This window comes from Micropterus salmoides, unplaced genomic scaffold (assembly GCF_014851395.1).
Source record: "Micropterus salmoides isolate LMB-PRFRI ecotype aquatic unplaced genomic scaffold, ASM1485139v1 Ms_hic_scaffold_9, whole genome shotgun sequence".
NCBI classification, from domain to species: domain Eukaryota; kingdom Metazoa; phylum Chordata; class Actinopteri; order Centrarchiformes; family Centrarchidae; genus Micropterus; species Micropterus salmoides.
Window position 1 is genome coordinate 27,197,405 of NW_024044681.1, and position 24,233 is coordinate 27,221,637.

At 40.0% G+C, this 24,233-nt stretch overlaps 1 protein-coding gene and 1 long non-coding RNA gene across 2 annotated transcripts; one reads left to right on the forward strand and one right to left on the reverse strand.

The window, feature by feature from the left end:
* The first annotated feature begins 636 nt into the window (after nt 1-636).
* pafah1b2 (platelet-activating factor acetylhydrolase 1b, catalytic subunit 2) lies at nt 637-8,663 on the forward strand. The gene is made up of 6 exons (XM_038709508.1): nt 637-854; nt 1,290-1,371; nt 2,200-2,289; nt 2,510-2,626; nt 3,379-3,501; nt 5,412-8,663. Exons 2-6 carry the CDS (start codon nt 1,291-1,293, stop codon nt 5,688-5,690), a joined length of 690 nt encoding a protein of 229 aa, XP_038565436.1. The 5' UTR covers nt 637-854; nt 1,290; the 3' UTR covers nt 5,691-8,663.
* A 2,657-nt stretch (nt 8,664-11,320) lies between these two features.
* LOC119896036 lies at nt 11,321-24,078 on the reverse strand. Its single transcript, XR_005443154.1, has 3 exons — nt 23,809-24,078; nt 12,780-12,840; nt 11,321-12,096 (listed from the first exon to the last, which is right to left on the reverse strand). It is a non-coding gene; the product is annotated as an uncharacterized LOC119896036 (long non-coding RNA).
* Nucleotides 24,079-24,233: the final 155 nt, after the last annotated feature.

The window sequence follows — 24,233 nt, forward strand, 5'->3', positions numbered from 1 at the left end:
CGCTGTCTAAACAAAAAGATACTCCCACTTAGAAGTGTTTTCCTCCATAGCTGGTGTCTGACACCCACTGAAAGTATCTCAAATAACTGAGAGGAATTTCGTTGTTTAGGAATCCGAAGTTTTAGGCAGTGAAATCTGTATCACATTTTCAAAGCAAATGTCACCCATGATTCATTGCGGGACCAGTGGTTCAAGGGTGTTTCTTGCCCTGTGGTTGCCCTGTCAGGAAAGTTGTGTTGTCGGCCTCACCAAACTCTATAATCACAAATGTGTATGATATCTGGTTAGTACGACAGAGTATTAGGGCCACATTAAGTGGAAAAAGAGGATGAAGATTTATTTTTAAATTTATTTAGCATTTCGAGAATTAAAGTCAAAATGACTAATAAACTGGAAATGTCACGAATAAAGTCAACATGATGAGAATAAAGTGGAAATAACTAGAATAAAGTTGAAGTATGTGGCCCTAATTCTCCTTCGTAGGTTGGCCACGGTTCTTTATGCCCGTTATAAGACTGCGAGTCCCGGAATATGTAGTCAGTAAGACTGTAATTGCCTGAAAGACAATTCTCTGGGAGGAAAAACATCTTTTTGTGGCTCACTGCAGTGCCTTCCAGTGGTGTTACGGCTCATGGTGCCTGCTCGGCGCTCTCCCCGTGAAAGGGTCTCAGTAGTTTGCCTTCTTGACACACCTTTTGTTGTCTCGTCTAGCTACAGCCAGCTAACAGCTAAGAGTTGCTAGCGAGCATCACCTGCTTCGACTACCCGACAGCGGTGAAGCGTAGTGGGGGCAAAGGAGGCAACGTTACTCTGAAGCCGAGGGAGCCGAGAAGTGACGGCCAACACCCTGCCAGGTACAGCTAGTGTGTCCTGTAAATAAATAACAAAGTAATGTGTTGAAATGTTCATATTAACGACGGGCGTGTCAAACGTTAAGTGTCAGAGATGCAGCCATAACGTTAGCAGTCCCCAGTCATTAGCTGGCTGGCTAGCTAGCTAAAAAGCTAACGTGAGATAAACAGTAACCCAGCGGATTTACTGCGATCTACTCTGATCCATAATCACCCGCCGTGACAGCGAAAGTAGTCTACATCCGTATTAGGCCAGTCTGTCTGCTGCTGAAATATTAAGCTGCTTCATCTCAGCATTGATTTCTGCTGGCTTGTGCTGATGCCCTCCCCCTTACACTGTAGCACCAACCTCAGACAACATGAACTCTTACTTTTTTGTCTCTGTGGAGGTATGTATTGTTTTATTGATGTGTGAATAAGCGGCGGTGTGTCCTGTAGGATGAGTGGTGATGAATTGAACCCAGCTGCAGTGGCTCAGCCAGTAGGAGATATGCAAGGAGATGGACGGTGGATGTCACAGGTTGGTGGTATTTATTATTAGTGTAGGAAACATTCAGTTTTTATCCCCATGTATTATATAAAAATACTTCATCCTTATGTATGCAGGCTGAATGCTTTTTACCATCGGGAAGATTTACATTACCTCTTAAAGGGTTTTCCATGATTTTTCACGAGATTAATTACATACTGGATTTGAAAAAATGTAAACAAAAGCTTGACAGCAGGTTACATCCCATTGTTACTCTATCGAACTGGTTATTGCCACTCCAGTCTTATAAGGCACCAATAACACATTAAATACAACATTTGATTCCTACCATTGAATGATTGTACTGTAACCTTGTGCAACTGACATTCTCAATAATATTAGTGACACATGTGGGTTAAATGTTGATGTGGGTGGTCATCATTATATTAGTTAAAATGCATTGCAGTCATTCCCAAGACATATTTTTCTTCCAGAGCACCACTTTATCTAGCTTGTTTAGTGGCACCTGCTGGTCGATCCATCCAAGGTTAATCCTCCAAAGATAATAGGACTGAGACAGTCCTGCTTTACTCCAGGCTCTTTATCAGATGGGGCACCAGACATGTCTTGTCTGTGAAGAACTTGCAGTATTTTGTCTGACTTGGAAGTCTAACGAGTATTATCCTACAGCTAGGATTCAGAAAACTCATAACACAAAGATGTTAAGTCAGACTGAAAAGCCTAATATGGAACTGACTAAATTGTGTTGTTTTCAGCCAATGAAATGTAATTTTTTTTGTCATTTATCGCTCCTTGTTATGGGCTACATCACAAGCTCTGTTGTGACAAGACTGTTTTTTTTTGTTTGTTTTTTTACAGCATATAAGATTTGTGCAGGAGTGTAAGGATGCTGAACCAGACGTGCTTTTTGTGGGTGACTCTATGGTACAACTAATGCAGCAGTTTGAGGTGAGACAAGACGGACAGGACAGGACATTTGACTGCTCAAATGTCAGTAGCATCTTAATTTAGCTTATTTTTCTGAATCTCTGTATTTTCAAACAATACTTTAAATACACAGTGTAAATGTACTGTGCCATATATAGGTTTATGTCATAATAGTGTTACGCATACTGTTGTAATTTGTTGAAAAAAATCTCATGAAATACACGTCATTTCCTGTCCACAGGTCTGGAGGGAGTTATTCTCTCCTCTTCATGCGCTCAACTTTGGCATCGGAGGGGACACCACCTGTAATGTGCTGTGGAGGCTGCAGAACGGAGAGCTAGAGAACATCCGACCCAAGGTGAGACGAGCTTGCTAAGATCTTCAGAAAAAGAAGGTGTAAATTATTTTATTTACCTCTCATACATACCTTTACATCTGATGCAGAAGAAACTCTTGCATACACATTTTACTTCTGTTATCCACAAAAGACCATGTACACACACTGTTGTGTTGCAGCGTGCATTTGGAAAACATTGTAGCGGCAACAGTCTGTTGTATTACCCTGTGTGCTTATTGGTTGTGCTAATGATATACACATTGCGGAGAACTTGCATTGATCACCCATTAGCCAGATGGCTATCCATAAGAATCCATTCTGTCAAAACAATCAACGGGATGCTGCTTAAGGCTCGTGCAGACTACACAACTTTCAGCGTCAGCCGATCGCCGTGCTGTTCACACTACACAACTTGCCGTCTTGTAGTCGTTGTGCCGTTCACACTGCGTGACTGATTGTTGACATTGGGTCACACACTACACAAGTTGACAACGGCTGTGTCACCCAACGCTAGTCTCCAAACCACGTTTTGTCAAGAAAACACATGTGAAATGTGAAACGGGAAATTACGTTAACCTACATAAGAAACAGCTGTTTATTATAAAGATGGCAATCAAAGACAAAGTATGGGTGAAAGAATGGATTAGCACATGCAGGTAGCAGGGATTGTCTGAGCTACAGAAAGAGCTGGAGGTAAGTAAGTGCAGTGAAAAGTAGCTGCCTGCTACTTCAGTGAAAGTGAACAAAGTGTCTCTGTGTGTGGTCTTATCCAGGTGGTGGTGTTGTGGGTAGGAACCAACAATTATGAACACACAGCAGAGCAAGTTGCAGGAGGAATTCTTGCTATTGCACAGCTACTCACCTCCCATCTCCCTAAGGCAAAGATAGTTGTACTGGTAAGTAGTTAGCGGTTTGTCTTGTCTTTTGTTGCGCCTAGTTTGTTTTGAACAGATGTTGATGCAGAAATTTTGTTATTTAGCTTTAATTGTGTGATTTTTCTTTTCTCTCTGCAGTGACAAAGAGTCATGTTTCCATTTAGTGAATATTTAGCATTTTATCTTATTCAAGAGATGATGAAACGCACTCCATTTAACGTGAGGAACATTGCAGAATAGAATAGTGCAAACTACAGTGGCTAGAAAAAGTCCACACCCCTGTTAAAATACCAGGTTCTTATGATGTAAAATAATGAGATAAAGATAAATCATGTCAGAACTTTTCCCACCTTTAATGTGACCTATAATGTGAACAATTCAATTGAAAAACAAATTGAAATCTTTGAGGGGGAAAATGAAAATATAAACCTTACACACCCTTAGACTAATACTTTGTTGAAGCACCTTTTGATTTTATTACAGCAGTCATTATTTTTGGGTAGGAGTCTATTAGCATGGCACATCTTGACATGTCAATATTTGCCCACTCTTCTTTGCAAAAGCGCTCCAAATCTGTTAGATTGCGAGGACATCGCCTGTGCACAGCCCTCTTCAGATCACCCCAATTGGATTCAGGTTTGGGCTCTGTCTGGGCCATTCCAAAACATTAATCCCCAAAGCATGATGCTGCCACCACCATGCTTCACTGTGGGTATGCTGTTCCTTGGGTGATGTGCAGTGTTGTTTTTGCACCGAACATACCTTTTGGAATTATTCCCACATGCTTTTTGGGGGACTTGATGCTTGTTTTTGCAAACTTTAACCGTGCTTGGATATTTTTCTTTAAGATAAGGCTTCCGTCTTGCCACCCTACCCCATAGCCCATTCATATGAAGAATACGGGAGATAGTTGTCACATGTACCACACAGCCAGTACTTGCCAGAAATTCCTGCAGTTCCTTTAATGTTGCTGTAGGCCTCTTGGAAGCCTCCCTGACCAGTTTTCTTTTCGTCTTTTCATCAATTTTGGAGGGACGTCCAGTTCTTGGTAAAGTCACAGTTGTGCCATATTTTCTCCACTTGATGATGACTTTCTTCACTGTGTTCCATGGTATATCTAATGCTTTGGAAATTCTTTTGTACCCGTCTCCTGACTTATGTCTTTCAACAATGAGATCTCTCTGATTCTTTGAAAGCTCTCTGCAGACCATGGCTTTCGCTCTGAGATGCAACTGAGAAAATATCAGGAAAATCCTACTAGAACAGCTGAACTTTATTTGTGATTAATCAGTCACTTGAAATGATGGCAGGTGTGTAATGACTTCTAGTTAACCTGAGTTTGAATGTGATTGGTTAATCCTGAACACAGCCACATCCCCAGTTATAAGAGGGTGTGCACACTTACGCAACCAGGTTATTGTAAGGTTGTTATTTTTCATATTTCCCCCTCGAAGATTTAAGTTTGTTTTTCAATTGAATTGTTCACATTATAGGTCTGATTATTTTACATCATAAGAACCTGGTATTTTAACAGGGGTGTGGAGACTTTTTCTATCCACTGTAGATGATAGTTGCCCTCACAAGTCGGCAGTTATCAGATGTGGGCGTGCTGTTCAGTGTCAATATGTGGTGAAAGAAAAAGGGTCATAAATATCACTTGTATACATAATAAACGGCTATTTAAACAGTTATTCAGTGTGTGCAGTGAAATTCAGGACGGTATACTTTTGAGGCTGTCCTAAAAGGCTAGTATGCCATAGTATAATAATTTGAATAAGAGTACAAAGAATAATAAATATAAATAGGACTAATTATATTAAAATAAAAGTGTATGTAGATCAAGGGAGTTTTAATAAAACAAACAAAAAAAAAGGTTTAACTGAACACAATGACCTTTATAAATGAGTCACAAATATTTTTGTTGTCCTCAGGGTTTGTTGCCTCGAGGGGAGCGTCCCAACCCACTGAGGGAGAAGAATGCGTCGGTTAACGGGTTCCTACGCTCCTGGCTACCGCGAGTGGGCCAGGCTCAGTTCCTGGATGTGAGCGGGGAGTTTGTCCACTCCGATGGAACCATCATCCAACAAGACATGTTTGACTTCCTCCACCTGACTTCGACAGGCTACCGCAGTATGGCGAAGCCCCTCAGTGACCTGCTGCTTCAGATACTGGAGGAGACGCCAGAGGAGAGACGGGCATCACTGGTTTGAGCACCACGGCCGAGCAGCACATTTTTCCAGAGGCATGTCTCACCTGCTGTTGTGAGAGACGGGGGAGACATGTCCCTGGTATCTGGAGGAGGAAGGGCTCACTCATAGGGGGAAGAGGCACCCCTGTGTGAGTGGGCCCACGAGGGGTGTGGGATCACATTCATGAGCGGAGGGTTGGGTGCGGAGACGTGCTGAAGGGGGAGAGAGACTTCACTACAGACGTAGACACTGTGATTGCAGTAGTAACCTCTATTGCAAAAAGATTTACCAAGGTCAAACAACTCCGAATCATAGACAGATATACCGAGATCATGTGGAACTGGAGTGGCACACAAATGCAGATTAACCTTGGCGTTTGGATAAAATGCGTGTATCCCTCTTGTCACCTGTGCCACGGCGATATGATAAAAAACAGAAAAACACAATCTGACAAAATTTTTGTTTGATGTCTGCAAAACAGTTAGCTTGTGTGCCCTTCTCTGTCAACACATGAGGGTGCACCACATACTCACAGTAAGCTATCCAACATTGGACAATGTTATGAGTCTGTCCAGTATGCTGCAGAGCAGTGGTACCCAACCTGGGGGTCCGGGCCCCCCAAGGTGTCTCAAAAAAATAACAATTTAGTAATTTAAAGATTTTCATCTCTTGAAGCTTCCAATGCTAAAAGCCCCCCGCCCCCCAAAATGAAACAATCTGAGAAGTAAAAATCACTCTGCGGTGTGACATTGCTTCTTTTTAAGGCTCCACAAGTCAAAAAAGTTGGGAACCACAGCTACAGAGGGGCTACTACTGACAGGCACTTTGTAATGTAGTGACCTGTATTTAAAAAAGACTCACGTTTAGACAATTTTGCTTTAAGCATAATCCTGTGAAGCTAACTACATATAAAATAATTTACACAAATTTACTGAAAGAAAGTCCAGTTCTTCATGTGTACTGTTTCTTATACTCAGCCAAACAAGGAGCACTTAAGTCTGCTAGATGTTCACTTTTGAACTCTGTGTGTAACTATTTAGATGTCTTTTGAAACTGGTAATCAATATAAAAATAGATCAGTGTATATCTGGAGAGTTAACTACCTGTCCACAGGCCACACATGCAGTGCCTCACTACTACACCCGTGTGTCACCTAAAACCATCACTGAACTAAATGTTCAACTCAAAGCTGATGTTGGTGTTCCCTGCATGCGTGTTTTTAAGACGAGCCGCAGCTTTGGCATAGAGCGCTTCTGTATCAAATGAGTGAATATCGGGGCAAAAATCATGTATTTTTATGTATTTATTAGTGATGTAAGGCTGTTCAATCTACTGGTCTGATAATCTGCATAGGTCTTCCAAACTCCCCCGACCCTGCTGCTTACGTGCAAAGCTTGTATCACACACACCATTTGGCTCCAGGTATATCCACTGTGACGTTTCATTTTAGCATCTAAAAACTAAAAAGTGGGTTACACATTTCATATGTTTTGGAATGCTAAACTAAGCCCTGCCACCTTTTTAAAGTCTTGACTTTGTCCTTGGTTATCTATTGAAGCACATATTAGAATAGAAAAAAATATTTCAGCACATCATTTCAGGCCATGATTTTACAGTGTCTTTTCGATTGTGTGTTCTCTGCAGTTTTGCAGTGCAACAGTGTACCGCAATTTTTTTATTATTATTTTTTTTGTTGTTACAACAAAGGAAAAACTCCACTCCTCCTTCTTTCACCTCACATGATAATCATAGCATGACTTACTCCTTGTAAAAATACAGAGTGACATGAGACAGGTTCTTTGTGTGTCTGTATCTCACACTAATAAATCTCAACAGTCACAGACTCTTAACTTTGACTAGCACAGGCTCTCTCTCCCTCTCCCTCCTAAATACATATTTACACAGTATTTTCTGTTAGAAGCACCTTTTTAATCTGTTTCTCACCTATATTTCTCTTCATGTTGTATTTGTAATTGACTCTCATCCATCCCTGCCACCCTGGGACCTGACATCTCTAGGTGGTATAGTTGCTGAAAATTTTTAAGAATTAAAGGTAGCCACGTGGTTAAGCTACTGAACACAGCTATACTGAAGATTGTCACACTAAATGCTGAAAAGCAGTCAACGGTCATGTAAAGATCCCATTCGTCTGTGAGCTTATACTGTGGCTGTTTCGTCATGGCTCAGTTCTTTTCAAATTGTGACTGAGAGTTTCACGTGGAGTATCAAATTATCCAATGTTACTGCTGTCTTAAGCTCTGCCTGTTTGTGTGCTGTGTTAGTGTATGTGTGTGTGCCTTAAGTGTTCATGGGGGTCAGTTGTGTACAGTATGGCTGGTAATGGATTGTGGAATTTGGATGAATGAGTGTCTGGAAGTGACCCCAGTTGTATAAAAGACATGTGAAGCTTGAGAAAACGATGTTTGGAAGGGGTTCAGATTGTGGGAGTCTGTTCGGTACAGTATTTGCACTGGATGTGGCTCATTGTCACATTATTGAGGTAAAGCATTCCAATAAAAAAGCAAACAAACAAGGATCTTATCGTGTGTTGGGAGACATCCTTTCTATTTCTGGTCATTGCCAAAAGCTGTCACTTGTGATGAGTGGTCATATTTGAATTGTAAAGAAAAGGAGAGCATGCACAAATCTCAGTTGTGGTTATTATTATTACTATTGAGATTTGCAGTGCTGTGAGACACGCTCACCAGCAGAGGGAACCATTTTATCAGAGAACTAAAAGAAAAAAGAAAAACCCTAATAAGGCTCACTGCTTGTTCCACGCTTTTTACCCTGAGAGTTTCTTATTACCTAATTAATTTGCTTTCACCAATTGAACATCTCTTGTGTTGTAATAATTCACCAACAGCACTCCGAGGCAATGCAAACTCATGTTAAAATGTCCTCAATAAACATTTAGTTAGGCGTGCTGGAGTTTGATACAATTACGATTGCTGGCCAGTAGTGAATTACTTCGTTAATAAACCATTCACTCACTTTTGATGTTGCTCTCATTCATTTTAACTGTGACCCAAAACTGTCCCAGTGTAGCTAAAATAGTTGGTCCAGCTGGAGGCCCGTACTGCAGACTGTCCACTGAGTGTGAAGTTTGAAGCACAGTTAACACATAGAGCTCAGCACAGAACTAAGCCATGTAAAGTAATTGTCTGAAGTCAGGTATGCTGTATTCCCATTATGAGTTCATGTCTCTGACACAGTAATGTTTGTGGAATTAAAGCTGTTATTTTTTACCCGTTTTTCCATCTTAAGAGTTGTGATGCTCTATAAATCATTGTATGTCACATAAATCTGCATTAGCTGAAATGGTAAAAAGAAAATGTTGAAGGTTACTTTCCTGTGTCACTGTCAAGGTACACTCACTGTACCCCTTAACAAGGGCCCATATTACCCTTACAGCTTGTACCTTATGGGGGAAATATGTACCCCTGGGTACAATAAAGGTACTAGGACCTAAATGTACCGGTGGAAATTGTTCAAATTTGGCCTTTAGAGGATACTGCCCAAATGACAAGCACTTTGTACCTTTTATAATGTCAAATTTGTACTCAGTACAATATGAGAAACACACAAAATAATTTGTTGTTTCCCCATAATTTTTTTTACACTACACATTTAAGTCATATAATTTATGTCAGTATCACATTACAAAAACATTTTCCGTCAATTCAGAATTTCAGAATAATGTAAAAAGCATTAGTGCTACACAGTACAATCCATTGAACAATATATTTTTTGAGCCTTCATTTTTAAAGTCTTCCCGGGCAGTATCAACAAATCACATGTTGTGAAATCAATATAACACAATAGTTTTTTTTCTTCTTCCTTTTTTACAGCTTTTTTCCTTGCCCCCCATCCCCCTCCTTTTTTTATATTTCCCTTTAAGTGACACTCACGTGTAACAATGTGTTTTTCATAATAATGTAAAATGTATCATTGCAACACAATACAATCAATTGAACAGTTTGTTTTCTTAAATTTTTGTCGTTGGTTAGATCATTGTTAACTATACACACAACGAAGATTTCTAGTGATTTAGTCCACAAGTGATATTAAAGTTGACTTTGTGGGCGTGGATAAGACCAACATGTTGAACCCATTAAGGTGAAGGTGGTACTTCTACACCTTGCATATGTAAACAGTCACGGCATATTTAGTAAAGTAGATTGACCATTCAGGTCAGAGTGACTTTTTCCAACTGCCATGGTAATGTTCTACGGTCATAGTATTTTTCATGGTGGTTAATTCAAGCCAGGGGTGTTCTTTGGGGAAGGTATTTCTTCAGTACGTCCAAGTTCGCTGCATACCGTCTTTGACCACAGAGATGTCTGGTTGCACCTTCTCATACTGCATATGTATGATGTAAACATACCTCTCAATAGAGGATGTCGACCGATTACAGCAGGATGATGAAGTTTCTCAGGCTCAGTCCCAGAGACCATTTTAAAATGTTTTACATTTGACCTAATTAAATCGTGACTTTGGTAAGCACAGTGCCTTGTTTTGAACCAATATGCAGTAGAATATTTGCACACATAGACTATAGATGAGTGAAGAATAACCTTATTTGGACACAATGAATCTCATTAAATACTCCAGGGCGTATCCTTCAGATTTGGTTTTACCACTTTGTACTTCTGTTGCCATTTTCTCCTTGGCCAAGCATCAATAAGTACTTCTGCTTGAAATTAGTTTCCTGAAAACTTTTTAATCATTTGCACTTCACCCGCTCACAAGAATTTCTTTCAACAGCTGCTTAATATAAAAGCTATCAAACTTTTATTCCTGGCTCCTCCATTGAAAGCTCCACCCAGGTTTGTGTGCAAGTTAAAGTCATTAAAGGGTCCATCTGCAGCACCTCCCACCTCAGGCCCCTCTTAGGCAGGTGTTAGTGCCCCCCGCTGGTCGGAGGATGTTACATATAAAAACTCATTTAATTCAAGACCGAGTATACACCAGTAACTGTATCACTAGCATAGTGCTTAACAGGAAGGCCGTGGACCATTGCTATGTCATTTGTTGTGGACCTGGTGTCATTTTCAGTATAATTCTTACATCTCTAGTACCCACAACAAAAACTTTATAGGTAAGTACATCAACTCCACATGTTGTTACAGCTAAGTATCTTAAAAACTACATGATAAACATAAGTACTGGCCTCTAAGCAAAGGACCCCACAGTCTCTAGGATCACTGAGGCATGCAAAGCCCTTAGGCCACATCAAGGCAGAGTCCATGTGGGGGAAATTGTTTTTTAAAATAAGTAATACATTAACTAACTGAGTAACTAACACACTTACTAAAAAACAAACTAACTCTAACTTACCTAACTGAACTGTCTAAACTACTGTCCTAACTTGTTTCAGATAACTGTCTCTTTATCAGTCGTTGCCTCTTATCTTATGTTTGAATGACCAGAAAGTCCTGGCAAGAATCATCATTTTCTGGTCAAGTGTTCCTGCCTCTGTGTGAGGTGAGTCAATGCATGTTCCTCACCTCTCCAGGGGACTTTGCTGCAAGCAGATTCTGTTCAGGGTCCAGGCCCACTGCCTGGATGTCCTCTGCCAGCAGCTCCTCAATCCGTGTATGATTCGTTCTTTTATTATTTTGTTTCAAACCCAAATCGGAAATACCAAAAAACAAGTCGTTTTTCGTTTTTTTTCTCTTTTAAAACCAAAACAGAAAAATTTTGATTTTGATATTTAATGTGTCCGACTAGTGTAGCTTTGTGCGTTACACTTGATAAACCTGCAGCAGATTTGTAAGATTTCTTCAGGATCAAATTAATTCAGTGACAGTTGTCAGTACATCCAGTGGTACACAGCAAACATGAACTGTTATTAGTTAAATCAGCTAGCTGTATTAACGATTCATACACGGATTAAAACACGGTTTGGTTAATTTTCGTTCAGCCTCTAGATTGTTTCGCCCTGATCTTTATTTTCTTCGTGAGATGGAATAATTTAGAATTTCGCACTGTATGATCGTTACATGTGGATATGATAACAGGGTGCTTGTACAGTGTATGCATGTGTGCGTGTATGGCGAGTCCCTGTAGAGTTGGATGAAAGTCAACCGTGGTCAATGCTCCTCTGCCCTACAGATGTTCACACAAAACAGCACATCACAGCACAGCAAACTAAATCAGTATCGACCCATGCACTGGGGTCCTCATGTGATCACTATTGACTCTATTGTTGGTCTATACAGACATATGAACCTCCTTGACATGGTGTGTACATCTGCCAGAGAGGAGCTTCTCCGGGAGGGCATAACACGTTGAAGGTTCGTACTATCCCCCTCCGCACTCTTGAGTGCAGCTTGCCGTCTTCATCTTTCTTAGGATAATCTTGTTCTGATCATCGAACACTTCACAGGTCCAGTTTTCATCCTCTGGCACTGATGGGGGCTGGCTAGGGGGAAAGCAACCAGATGGGTAAGAGGAGAAACTAGAGGAGGAGATAGTTGCTTAAGAGAAAGGCTGGGCTGGTTAATCTGGAGACAGACACAAATCCAACCTTTAACCTTCTGCTGCACATCACAAGAACATACCATCAACTGTTAGCATAACAACTCTCTGGAAAAAGGCCTCACATCCTTAAATTGAAATTGTCACCACCACACTCCAGTGACACACACATCAAAAAATAGGGCATACATAAACACATTTCTATAAGTATTTGCAGTAAAATATAAAGTATGACAAGCAATTGTCATTGCAGTGGGTCTTACATGGAAGGCAGCTGGTCAACTATCTCCTACTATCTGCAACTACAAAATTTCACTGTAATTGGAAGTTGGAATGACATTTTGATTGTGAATGCTCTGCTCCACCAGCACATGACCCTCTAGATGCAGGGATCAACCACTACAAATTAATCCTCCACTTGTGGGAGTGTTACAAAATGCTTATGTGTCAGTATATTGTGAACTTTGCTAATGGGTGCCACCCTGGATTTTACCTTCAGATTTGGTTTGGACTTGAACTGAAATGTTTTGGGTTAGGGACAGGAAGGAATCAAATGTTCTGGCCTGGTTAAAGCTCTGGGATAAATGTGGGTCTACAGTAAAGCAGAAGGAATCAGAGCAGGCTTACCATCACATCTGTGTTTGTCCTCTGTCTGTTCTCACAAGAGCTGGAGGGCTGACACATTTGTCTAAGATAAAAGTACACACAATCCAATTACCATCTGAGTTGCAAACAAAGTACAAAACACTGAAATATTTGTTCCAACATTTTAAAAATGGGCAAATGTAGTGTCAATGGCATTTACACAACTTTTTACTTAAATTCCCACAATGTGATGCCTTTGAGAGATGTGTAAATTACACCTGTCAGATGATGGCAAAACAATGAACAAAATCTCAGTGTGTGAGTGATCCGAAATCTCAGACTGTTTATCGTGTAGGAAATAGTGAGTGAGGAACCCAGAGTGACTTTAAGGTTGTAGCCTGGCTTGGTGGGAAGACACCCTGCACGTCTTCTTAACAGCTGCTTCATCCATTGATTAAACTGAGTCTAGGGACCATTTGTTGATCCAAAACTATTTGAAATTCTGTATTACATGATATTGTTAGGCACCAAGACCAAACTCTGTGTTGTGTTTTGTAGTGTGGTGTGCATGACTGTCTTTCAATTCATGATGACAATGGCCAGTTGTTTTTTGAGTCATTCAGTTGCACAGAAGTAAGTGATGGCTTTTGAAGTTGCTTAAGTCAATCAAGGACAATTATGTTACAGTAATTTGGGTATGAGACAGATGGGTTCAAGATTAACATTTTCTTCAGTTTTCCTTCACAAACCAATTATTTCTGCAGCAGCACTTTCTTGACCAGGAGATAAAATGTGGGATGAATAGACATTTTTCACAACTAACATTTTATTAAACACAGGTGTTAACTAATGACATTAATTGCTGCATTGCATTGCATTAATCTGTAATGACAAGTCAGAATTAGAATACAGGGTTCCTGTATTTCAGACAGTCTGACTTTATTTAGGGTCTTTTTTTAGGAATATGATAATCTCACATTCTAAGTTAAAGAAAAAGACCAATCAATGTTTGTGTTTTGACTTTTTATTTCGGATACTCTTTTTGCACTCTGATCATGCTCTGTGCCTTCTAGCCCTGAAGCAAAATGTTACTTTCCACTTTCTTGTTTAAAAGCATAATGTGGCCTACATGTCTACATGGCTAGACTCCTGCCACTCTCAACTGCTTCTCTGAATATTTTTTGGATTTCCCCTTCACCAGCCAGGACATAAGGTTGGAAAACGTCTCTGAGTAAAGGCATCATCTCTGCAGCTTAGATTCTTTGTTTCTTTGTTGCTGCAGAGGCTGGGGAGGAGACAGAGGAACAACGGTGTTCCCTCTTTTTAGAAGACATCTGAAGAAAAAGGACAATAAGATTAGAAGACATGCCATTTAGGACCAGCAGCTAGTCACCAGTTAGCAACTAACATTGAAAAAACATAAGTTAAGATACACATTCCACTGATTCTGAGGCATATAATCTGCATAGTCTTTGCAAACACAACAGAACTATGTTCTAACGTGAACATACAGTATCCATAGAGCAATTTTTATAATATGTGTGGTTATACTTTTTTACTGCTGACATTGCACACAAATCAAGAAACATCACAATTCATTGATTCTATACTTATGTAAACCCTTACCATTTGTTACTCTGATATGTGCCTTATCTTTCTTAATTAGGGCCTTTTCTCTCATGAGAGAAAATATGTTGTACACGGAAAGATTTGTCAGTACACCACTTGTTGTGTATCTGCTCTAGCATGCTAGTCATTCTATCGCAGTTTCCTGGTTAGTTACAGCAAAAATGGACGACCTTTGGAGTCAAAATGTAAGGCAAAATACACTCTGGGGTCCTCTTCTAACATGCGGTAGAAGAGGACCTGCTCCCTCTGTAGATAAAAACAGCTCATTCTAATGTAACGAAAACTTATTTTCAGGCGATGATACACACAAAAAAAAAAAAGTGAAAAAACGGAAATATTCTGGCAGCTGGGGCGCCGGGAAAATACCGTTACATAACAGTAAATAACCCACTCGTATATGGTAAAAATATGGTAATATTCCATAATGACAAGTCTGTAACTTTAATTTTACATAAAATCTTGCAATTTGGGGGGCTTTTATTGTTTAATTAAGAACATATACACCTGTAAAAACAATTAAATTACCTTTAAATATAGTTGAACACTGCTATAATACAAATAATCAGGCTTAAAATTTATAGTAGAGTGCTGCTTTTAATTGAGTTTTATTATATAATTTCACATAAAAATCTTGTTAATGTAATCAATATATATTGTAAAAAAGAATGATACAACACCCGCAGATACTAGATTTTCCTTTAATAAAAAGGTCAAAATACTGTTCTAAAACTGGTAATCCGCTGTGTGTGTGTGTGTTCATTGGACTTTTGGACCATTCTTCTAGAAGAGCATTTATGAGGTCAGGGACAGATGTTGGATGAGAAGGCCTGGCTCGCACTCTCCGCTCTAATTCATCCCAAAGGTGTTCTATCGGGTTGGGGTCAGGACTGTGCAGACCAGTCAAGTTCTCCACACCAAACTCGCTTATCCATCTCTTTATGGACCTTGCTTTGTGCACTGGTGCGCAGTCATGTTGGAACAGGAAGGGGCCATTCCCAAACTGTTTCCACAAAGCTGGGAGCATGAAATAGTCCCAAATGTTTTGGTATGCTGAAGCATTAACAGTTCCTTTCACTGGAACTAAGGGGCCAAGCCCAACCCCTGAAAAACACCCCACACCAAACTTTACACACTTGGCACAATGCAGTCAGGCCAATACCATTCTCTTGGCAACCGCCAAACCCAGACTTATCCATCAGATTGCCAGACAGAGAAGCGTGATTCGTCACTCCAGAGAACACGTCTCCACTGCACTAATGTTTATTGGCGACGTGCTTTTCACCATGTATACAACGCTTTGCATTGCACTTGGTGATGTAAGGCTTGGATGCAGCTGCTCGGCCATGGAAACCCATTCCATGAAGCTCTCTACGCACTGTTCTAGAGCTAATCTGAAGGCAACACGATGTTTGGAGGTCTGTAGCTCTTGACTCTGCAGAAAGTTGGCAGCTTCTGCAGATGCGCCGACCCCGCTCTGTGATTTTATGTGGCCTACCCATTCAAGGCTGAGTTTCTGTTGTTCCAAATCGCTTCCACTTAGTTATAATAACACTAACAGTTGACCTTGGAATATTTAGTAGTAAGGAAATTTCACAAATGGACTTATTGCACAGGTACCAAGCTTGAATTCACTAAGCTCCTGATAGCGACCCATTCTTTCACAAATGTTTGTAGAAGCAGTCCACATGCCTAGGTGCTTGATTTCATACACCTGTGGCCATGGAAGTGATTGGAACATCTGAATTCAATGATTCGGAAGGGGTGTCCCAATACTTTTGACAATATAGTGTATACCGTCAGATCACTCAGTACTATTTCTCAATGCAGTTATATTGTAAATCAAACGCTGTCAAGCTTTTTGGATGTAAGGAACTGCAAGCTAGAGTAGATCATCTGCCTTTTGCTTATTGCTCACACTTAATGGAAGAGCTGGTGGTGGAGGGGGAGTGGTTATCTGCTCTGTCATTTTTGCAGCCATGTAGCCACCAGACTTGAATTCTTCCCCAACTCTGTGGAGAGTGCTATGGACTAACACATTTCCAGAATTTGGTCACCATACCAATTATTAAGGGAAACTTACTTAATGTCTTACAGACCTTGGATACTGGTGATTTTATTTGCCGTTGATTATGTTTTCCAATTGAGCTAAGAACCCAAGTGGTTTCTTTAGGTCATCCAGAGGTTTTGTTGTGCAAAGTCAGTCGAATCTGAAAATGTACTTTTGGCTTGCATACCCAAACCTTGCAAACAAATGGATTAATTTGGACTGCCAATAAAAACTTCACATTCGCACTTGTCTTTCTACTTGCATATATTTGCATCTTTTTTGTATGCCAACTTAATTTAGAAATTTTGGACTTCCCCAACTCCCGTGCACACAGTTGTGCACTGCCTTGCAAGGCCAGGTGGACCTAATTCAGCAATCAGCTGTAGCACTCCTGGGGCAGAACTAGAGGACAGAAAAGGAACAAGGATACACAGCACAGAGAAACACATACAGCCATAACAACATTTACCAAATACAAAAACTGGCTTTAGAAAGTCATAAAATATCATATTGAAACCAGGGAAGAAGTCTTTGGATTGTGCATTAAGTTCACTGTATGTAAAACCACCATTTCCCCCTCTCCTTTGCCTTTTGTGTCTCTGTACAGTCAGAAATACTGTCCAATTACTTTACATTCAGATTGCACTTTAATCTTGGAGCTGTGTCTAACAGTATGCAAATTATTCTTTATGTTGACCCAATTAGGTTTCTAATGAATAGATATGAAAATGTCATCAATCAGGTAAATAAAAACTAAACTACTTTTGTTTCAGGAGAACAATTCTGTACATTATAATGTTTGACTTGTGTGGCTTATTTGTTGTGTGCATGGAACTGAATGAATGGTCTATAAATAGTATCAGATGTGGGAATTTGTATTGTGGTGGTACTTTAAAAGGTCTGTGGGGTGGAGAGGGCGCAATGGATAAGACACATGCCTTTGGTATGAGAGACCTGGGTTCAATCCCCCACTGTGACCCATCCATGTGCGACTGCAAGTCGCAGTGGATAAAAGCGTCAGCTAAATGAATAAATGTAAATGCCTGAGTTTACTCAAATTAAGTAAATTTAAGGAAGTCTGAAACTGTCATAAATAACCCTAGTACAAGATTACTCAAAATGGGTTTCTGGTCTCTACTATAGGATAAATGGATATATGTATAATAATGTGAACATGTGGTAATTTTTAATTATGAAAAAACAGGATTTAAATATGTTTACTTTAGGTTTTGATAATACACCTATAGCTAAGACTCTTCAATCAAGTATCTGTAAAATGGCATTAAAATAAATTTTTCATCACAAACCCTGTAATTTTACAATTTTTTTAACCCCATTAAAAGGTGTGAACGCCTGTCATTTAACAATAAATTAAATATTACCTTTCTGTAATTTTACCACTTTGGGGCAATTACATACTATGATAATCTAACTTGTAATCTAAGAATTATAATAAAAGTCAAAAGCTGTATAATTACAGTAATTATGGCTGTTTTCAATTATCAAAACTGTGTTTCGAAGGTTTAACAATACTTGTAGACACTATATACTGATTAAAAAAACATTTATTCAATGTTTTATTTTCCAAATATCCATAATTATAGTAGATATTTGTCAATTAACAAGAAAATCTATGTCAAGTTACAGAACAAATGTTTTTTGTTAACTGTTACTAATTATACCAAGTTTAAGAAATGTTTTTATAGTATTAAACTTATTATTAGTTTTTTCTTTTAAATAATAAAAATAATATTTGTGAAAATATGGGAAATTCTTGAATGTATTGTAACAGTTTGTTTATGTCAAAAAACCCAATATTTTCTTTAAAATAACAGAAATGTTATGGTTAATCACAGCTACAGATTTTTCATGTTATTTTACATTAGACATCTAATTCACAGTTTATTTTTGCAATTTTTTGATATTTTCATGTATTTCAAAAATACAGGAAAAACTGTGAAATAAAGAGGAATAAAACTTTAAAATTACAGATTTTTTTTTACAGTGCAGTAATGAAAACATACCTGTATATTATATTCCATTTCTGGCAATAAATCCTCCTGAATGCTACACTTTATATATATATATATATATATATATATACACATACATACACAATAAATTGTGTATTGTGGGATAATAAACACAAATTATACAATAACACAGACAATAAATACTGATCTCAGCCCTTTTTGATATACTTGTGTTTTCCCTGTCACTTGTGTTTTCAACTGTCACAAGCATCTCCAGCCTTCAAGAGGGACCTCCTGAGGCAGCAGTGGGAGATGACCAGTTCAAGCTTGGGTTTGTTTCCCAATTTCAATAATTTCCAATTTCAGTAATGTGCCAGAGATTGTTTTTACAACATCTTGCTCAAACGCTATGAACACTTCAGAAACTTATTTGGACTCTGACCTTTATGTTGATGACTTGGAAACAACTAATCATTTGGGTTCACAAAACGGGAGCTGTTTACTTTTGCTTGAGAAACTTGCCTTTAGAATTCAACTTCTCCGTTGCAAACACTCACCTTTGCCTACTTTTCAATTCTATAAATGTTAAAGCCTTTGTTGGATGACATTCGAGCTCTTGAAACGGAAGGGATAGAGGTTGAAATTGAGAGTCAGAAGTCTCTGCTCCATGTTACTATCTGCCTCCATGTTGCTATCTGCCTCTTGACTCTGCCAGGAGGCAGAGTCGCAGTCTAACACACTTCTCTGCCCTTCTAATTCATCAGTTACCCACCTTAAACCCTACACAGAGTCACAGTCTAACACACTTCTCTGCTCCTCCATTTCAGGAGTTACTTAGTGAAAATCCTATGGTGACGGTGTCTGCCCCCGGACCATCGAATTTATTTAAATCAAAGGTAAACAGAAGAGGAGCTGTGCATAAAAACCTCATAAAAATTAAAACCACAAGAGCAATAGTGTACTCTTAAACATCAGATCTCTCACTTCTAAAGGTGTACTAGTAAATTAACTAATATCAGATCGTGATATTGATTTATTTTGTCTTACTGGCTGGGTGATGGAGAATATGTTAGCCTAAATGAATCCACCCCTCCCAGTCATATTAATACTCACAATCCTCGAGACACAGGCTGAGGAGGTGGAGTTGCAGCTATCTTCGACTCTAACCTACTTATCAGCTCTAAACCTAAACTAAATTATAACTCATTTGAAAGCCTTGTTCTTTGTTGTGAGTCTGCAGCTCTACCCCTTGACCCCTTGTGTCCATGTTCTCTCCCCTCCCTGTGTCTCCTGTTAGTCTGTCTCTGTTGTCTGGGTGTGGCTTCTCACTCTGGGCCTGGCACTCCACCTGCACACCTGATCCACATTCCACTAATCAAGACTCTGCAGTATATCAACCCGGTTCTTCACCTCACTCGTTGCCAGGTCGTCAACTTACCTCAGTGGTATTAGCGCTGCGGCCAACTAGCCTTGTAGTTATTATTCTGTTGTTTGTTACCACAAGATCACTAACCTTGTCTCCCTGTGCTCAGGATCGCTGCCATACCCCACTCACTGCCTGCCTGGAAATCCTGCCATTGCCTCTCTCTGCCCACCGCCTACCTGGAAATCCTGCCTCTGTCTTACCCAGCTCTCCGCCTGCCCAGAGGTTCACCTGCTGGTCTCCTTTCCCTGGTCTGCCCTCTGCTCAGCTCACACCCCACCTTTCAATAAACACTGAATTCCTTGATTGTAACCTGCCCTGAGTCTGCTCTTGAGTCCTTTTCCCCTAGTCTGCCATAACATTCTTAGTCTTTCACACCCAAGCTGGAAATCACTGCAGCAAATTCTTTTCGTTATAGTGTACCGAGCACCTGGTCCGTACTCTGAATTCTCTGAATTTGCAGAGTTTTTGTCAACTTTAGTCCTTAAAATGGACAAAGTTATTATTGTAGGGGATTTTAATATTCATGTGGACGATGAGAATGACAGCTTCAGTACTGCGTTTATCTCTCTGTTAGATTCCATTGGCTTCTCTCAGAGTGTTCATGAACCAACTCACTGTTTTAACCACACCCTTGTTTTGGTATACAGTATTGAAATTGAACATTTAATAGTGTTCCCACAGAATCCCTCTTTATCTGACCACTGTTTGATAACTTTTGAGTTTGTATTGCTGAATTACGCGCCATTGGGCAAAAATGTCTATACAAGATGTTTGTCTGATAGTGCTGTAGCTAAATTTAAGGATGCGATCAAGTCACAAAGTAACAGAGGACTCCTATGCTAATTTCATTCCCTCCCAAATCGATCATCTTGTTGATAGTGCTGCAGGCTCGCTGCGAATGACACTTGACTCTGTAGCCCCTCTAAAAAAGAAAATAATAAAACAAAGACCATTAGCTCCATGGTATAATACTGAAACTCACAAATTAAAGCAAATATCGTGGAAACTTGAGAGGAATTGGCGTTCCACCAAACTGGAAAATTCTCGTTTAATCTGACAAGATAGTCTTAAAACTTATAGGAAGGTCCTCCGTAATGCCAGTGTACTACTCGTCATTAATATAGGAACATAGGAACAACCCCAGGTTTCTTTTCAGCACTGTAGCCAGGCTGACAGAGAGTCACAGCTCTACTGAGCCAAGTATTCTCATAGCTCTCACTAGTTACGACTTCATGAGCTTCTTTAATGATAAAATTCTAACTATTAGAAACAAAATTCACCAAGACCTGCCCTCAACTGGCACCGACTTATCTCTAAACTCAGGAACCTTAGAAACAGCTGTAGAACCAGATTGGACTGTTTTGCTTCCCTCAACTAAACCTAGATTCTTCTCAACCTAGAGACTGGAAAATTTCATTGGCATTAAAGGAACCGCTCTAAGCTGGTTTAAGCCCTATTTATCAGATCGATTTCAGTTTGTACATGTTAACGATGAGTCCTCCATACACGCCAAAGTTAGTCATGGAGTTCCTCAAGGATCTGTCCTCGGACCAATCCTTTTCACTTTATATATGCTTCCCTTAGGCAATATTATCAGGAAATATTCCATAAACTTTCATTGTTATGCAGATGATACTCAGTTATATCTATCGATCAAACCTGATGAAACTAATCAGTTAGCTAAACTTCAAATGTGCCTTCAGGATGTTAAAACCTGGATGGCCTGTAATTTTCTAATGTTAAACTCAGATAAAACTGAAGTTATTGTTCTGGGGCACATGCACCTCCGTGACGCATTATCTAAAGATATAGTTTCCTTTGATGGCATCGCCCTGGCCTCCAGCACCACTGTGAGGAATCTTGGAGTTATCTTTGATCAGGACATGTCATTTAAGTCTCACATTAAGCAAATTTCAAGGACCTTTTTTCACCTACGTAATATTGCGAAAATCAGGAACATCCTGTCTAAAAATGATGCAGAAAAACTAGTCCAAGCATTTCTTACTTCTAGGCTGGATTACTGCAATTCTTTATTATCAGGCTGCTCGAAAAAGCCCATTAAGACTCTTCAGCTGATCCAGAATGCTGCAGCACGTGTTCTGACAGGAACCAGGAAAAGAGATCATATTTCTCCTGTCTTAGCTTCTCTGCATTGGCTTCGAGTAAATTCCAGAATAGAATTTAAAATCATTCTTCTTACCTACAAAGCTCTTAATGGTCAGGCACCATCTTATCTTAAAGAGCTCATAGTACCTTACTACCCCACCAGAGCACTGCGCTCCCAGAATGCAGGGTTACTTGTGGTTCCTAGAGTCTCCAAAAGTAGACTAGGAGCCAAAGCGTTCAGCTATCAAGCTCCTCTCCTGTGGAACCAGGTTCCAGTTTGGGTTCAGGAGGAAGACACCATCTCCACATTTAAGAGTAGGCTTAAGACTTTCCTCTTTGATAAAGCTTATAGTTAGGGCTGGCTCAGGTGAGTCCTGAACCATCCCTTAGTTATGCTGCTATAGGCCTAGACTGCCGGGGGATTTCCTATGATGCACTGAGCTCCTCTCTCCTCTACTTTCTCTCCCTCTGTATGCAACCTCATCCCATTATTGCATGTTACTAACACAACTTCTCCCCTTTCTGGTAGTCTTGTGCTTTCTCGTCCCTCTCCTCTCTCCTCCTATCACTTCCTGCAGGTGTTTCTGGCTCTGGAGCTGTGGAGTCTGTATCTGTGGCTGCGGGTCACCTGCTGCCCCCATGTTCCTGCTCGACACCCTCTGCTACAACAACTATTGTTACTAGTCCTATTGTTATTATTGTTATTATAATCATTAACATTCCGATTATTATCATTAACACTACTATAAATATCTGTACCATTGTTCATTTAGTCTATAGCAACATCACCTTTACTGCCTCCCTCCCCTCTCTCACCTTCCATCCCTCTCTTTTTCTCTCTGTTCCTCTCTTGCCCTCTTTCTCTCTGTTCCTCTCTCTCTCTCTCTCTCTCTCTCTCTCTCTCTCTCTCTCTCTCTCTCTCTCTCTCTCCCCTTCACCCCCAACCGGTCGAGGCAGATGGCCGCCCACCCTGAGCCATGGTTCTACTCGAGGTTTCTGCCTCTTAAAAGGAAGTTTTTCCTTGCCTCTGGCACCTAGTGCTTGCTCTTGGTGGGAATTGTTGGGCTTCTGTAAATAACATCACAGAGTATGGTCTAGACCTGCTCTTTTATGAAAAGCACTGTGAGATAACTGTTGTTGTGATTTGGCGCTATATAAATAAAATTGAATTGAATTGAATTGACTGCCGATTATCTTGCTTGCAATTCAGTTGGAGGCTTTTTAGAAAGCTTTTCAACTAACAAATGACTGAATTACTTTCATGTGATCAAAAACATTTGTGTAGATATTATGCATGACATTTTAGAGGGTGTGGCTTTAGTTGAAGTAAAGATAAAAAAATTAAGAAATAAGCAGCATAGTATTTGCCCCAGTTGTTTGCAATGGCTGTCTTTTTAAGCAGTTGGGTTATAGATCACCATAATTTGTTCAAGACTCACTCCCAGGCTCACTTCAAAACATCACTGTATGACTCACTTTTGGCGCATGATGATAAAGTTTGGCCCACTTTTGAACATGTGGTGTCTGAGATTTGAGAGTAAGTATGGTCCACTGAAAAGGCACGCTTTTGTTGTATGTAATTTTATAAATATCTAAGACCTCAACTACGAATCAAGTTCAAAATATGCTCAATTTTAAATTTAGTGATCCACAGACTAAAAAATGTTTCAGCGTTTATTGAAAGATTGAAAACACTTGGGTATGCACAAAAATCTGGACTCTGTACATTCTCTATAGGCCCCTCCCCGCATCCACCGCTATTCGTTCTAGTATCTTTGTGGTCCCTCCTCACATGAAGGCCCTGTATACTCAGTCCCCCCCAGTCCTACACCACTGGGTATGATTAGGACTTGCAGGACAACTGATATGGCTCTATACGTGTGTACTTACCTTAAACTGTGACTTAACTTGGAGAGATTGTACTCATGGTTCACAACTGTGAAAAGGAAGAGCACTGGAGGCACATCGCATAACATCACAGCACGGTATGCATTTTCTTCCACTTATCCGAGGACGGGTCGCAGCAGCGGGATTAAAAGGGTAGTCTTGATGTTCTCCTCCCAGCAATGCTTTTCATTTCCTGAGAGATCCCAAGGACTTTCCAAGCCAGATGAAATATATAATCCCTTCAGCGTGTTCTTGGTCTACCCCAGGGTCTACTACCAGCTGGACGTGCCCAGAAAAGAGCTCGGCCAATCAGAGGCAGAGTAGGGGGCAGTATTTGAGTCAAAGCTGGTCTAGTTTTCTTTCAACTTGTAAGGATATTTTGCTTAGGTAACACAGTTAGAGATAGTCTTTCAAGTATTCACTATATG

Bases quoted from the DNA above. Each gene is read 5' to 3' on its own strand.
- pafah1b2 (XM_038709508.1), top strand. From the start codon at position 1,291: ATGAGTGGTGATGAATTGAACCCAGCTGCAGTGGCTCAGCCAGTAGGA. The intron at 1,372-2,199 runs GTTGGTGGTATT...GTTTTTTTACAG, and splicing joins ATGGACGGTGGATGTCACAG to CATATAAGATTTGTGCAGGA. The intron at 2,290-2,509 runs GTGAGACAAGAC...TCCTGTCCACAG, and splicing joins AACTAATGCAGCAGTTTGAG to GTCTGGAGGGAGTTATTCTC.